General features: G+C 41.9%; 1 protein-coding gene across 1 annotated transcript; it reads left to right on the top strand.

Moving 5' to 3' along the window:
- The first annotated feature begins 293 nt into the window (after nucleotides 1-293).
- LOC148803981 (uncharacterized) lies at nucleotides 294-1,085 on the top strand. The gene has a single exon (XM_088898846.1). It carries the CDS (start codon nucleotides 294-296, stop codon nucleotides 1,083-1,085), a length of 792 nt encoding a protein of 263 aa, XP_088754972.1.
- Nucleotides 1,086-1,289: the final 204 nt, after the last annotated feature.

The following is a 1,289-nucleotide window of genomic DNA, read 5'->3' as shown; positions in this document are numbered from 1 at the left end:
CACCACAACAAAATGGTGTGGTTGAGCACAAACATAGGCATCTACTTGAGATGGCATGAGCACTTCATTTTCAAGCTGGTTTACCTATCCGCTTTTGGGGTGATTGCATATTAATAGCAGCAACTTACATCATTAATAGACTACCCACATCAATCCTCAATGGTAAGACACCTTATGAGTTACTCTTTGGCAAGACTTCGAACTATGAACACCTTCGAATATTGGGATGTTTGTGCTATGCTCACTACCATTCTGGTGATAAATTTGCTTCCAGAGCAGTTAAATGCGTTTTTATGGGATATCCACATGGGCAAAAGGGATACAAACTGTTCAGTCTTGATTCCGGAGAGTACTTCGTTTCTAGGGATGTGGTCTTTTATGAATCTCAATTTCCTTTTCTTCATGATTCAAAATCTGATGAGAGCATCTCTAGGCTCATGGTTCCTTTGCCTGTTTCTGATGATTTGGGTTCAAAATTGATACAAGTTGGTCCACCTACTGTACCCACTAATCACATGGACGTCTCAACTTCTCTCATGGACACCAATCTGGAGCTTATTGCGTCTCATAACAGCATTGAACTGCATGTTTTTGTGCCCATTGAACCCACTACATGCCCAATAGAACCTCTCACACATCCCCATCATTCTATTAAGCCTCCATCACACTTATTTGACTACATTTGCCCTACTTTAAAACCCACCAAGTCCAGCACCAATCATCCCATATCACACTTCATTTCATCCAAACCTTTTCAATCATCGTATATTGCCTCCATTATTACACAACAAGAACCCACATCCTATGTTGAGGCCATCTCTAGTCCTTATTGGTGTCAGGCCATGAAATCTGAACTGGAAGCACTTGACCAAAACCAGACTTGGGAACTCATAGACCTGCCAGCTGGAAAAACCCCAATAGGGTCTAAGTGGGTTTACAAATTGAAGTACAAGCCAGATGGGACGATTGATAGGTGCAAGGCGCATTTAGTTGCCAAAGGTTATACACATACTGAGGGCATAGATTACAATGAAACTTTTGCCCCCGTTGCTAAATTGACTACAGTGCGGTGTTTCTCGCTCTAGCCTCAATGCACAAATGGCATCTTCATCAAATGGATGTTGACAACGCCTTTCTCCATGGTACGCTGCATGAAGAAGTGTATATGATTCCTCAAGGTCTATTTCAGCCCAATGACACTTGGGTTTGTTGCTTGAAAAAGTTCATTTATGGATTCAAACAAGCATCCCGCAATTGGTTTGAGCACCTTGCCACAACACTTAAACACT

This window comes from Nelumbo nucifera, chromosome 1, assembly GCF_055504915.1.
Source record: "Nelumbo nucifera cultivar China Antique chromosome 1, China Antique-T2T, whole genome shotgun sequence".
In the NCBI taxonomy this organism is placed as follows: Eukaryota; Viridiplantae; Streptophyta; class Magnoliopsida; order Proteales; family Nelumbonaceae; genus Nelumbo; species Nelumbo nucifera.
The sequence above is the reverse complement of the archived record's forward strand: the minus strand, read 5'-3'. Positions and strand labels throughout refer to the sequence as shown.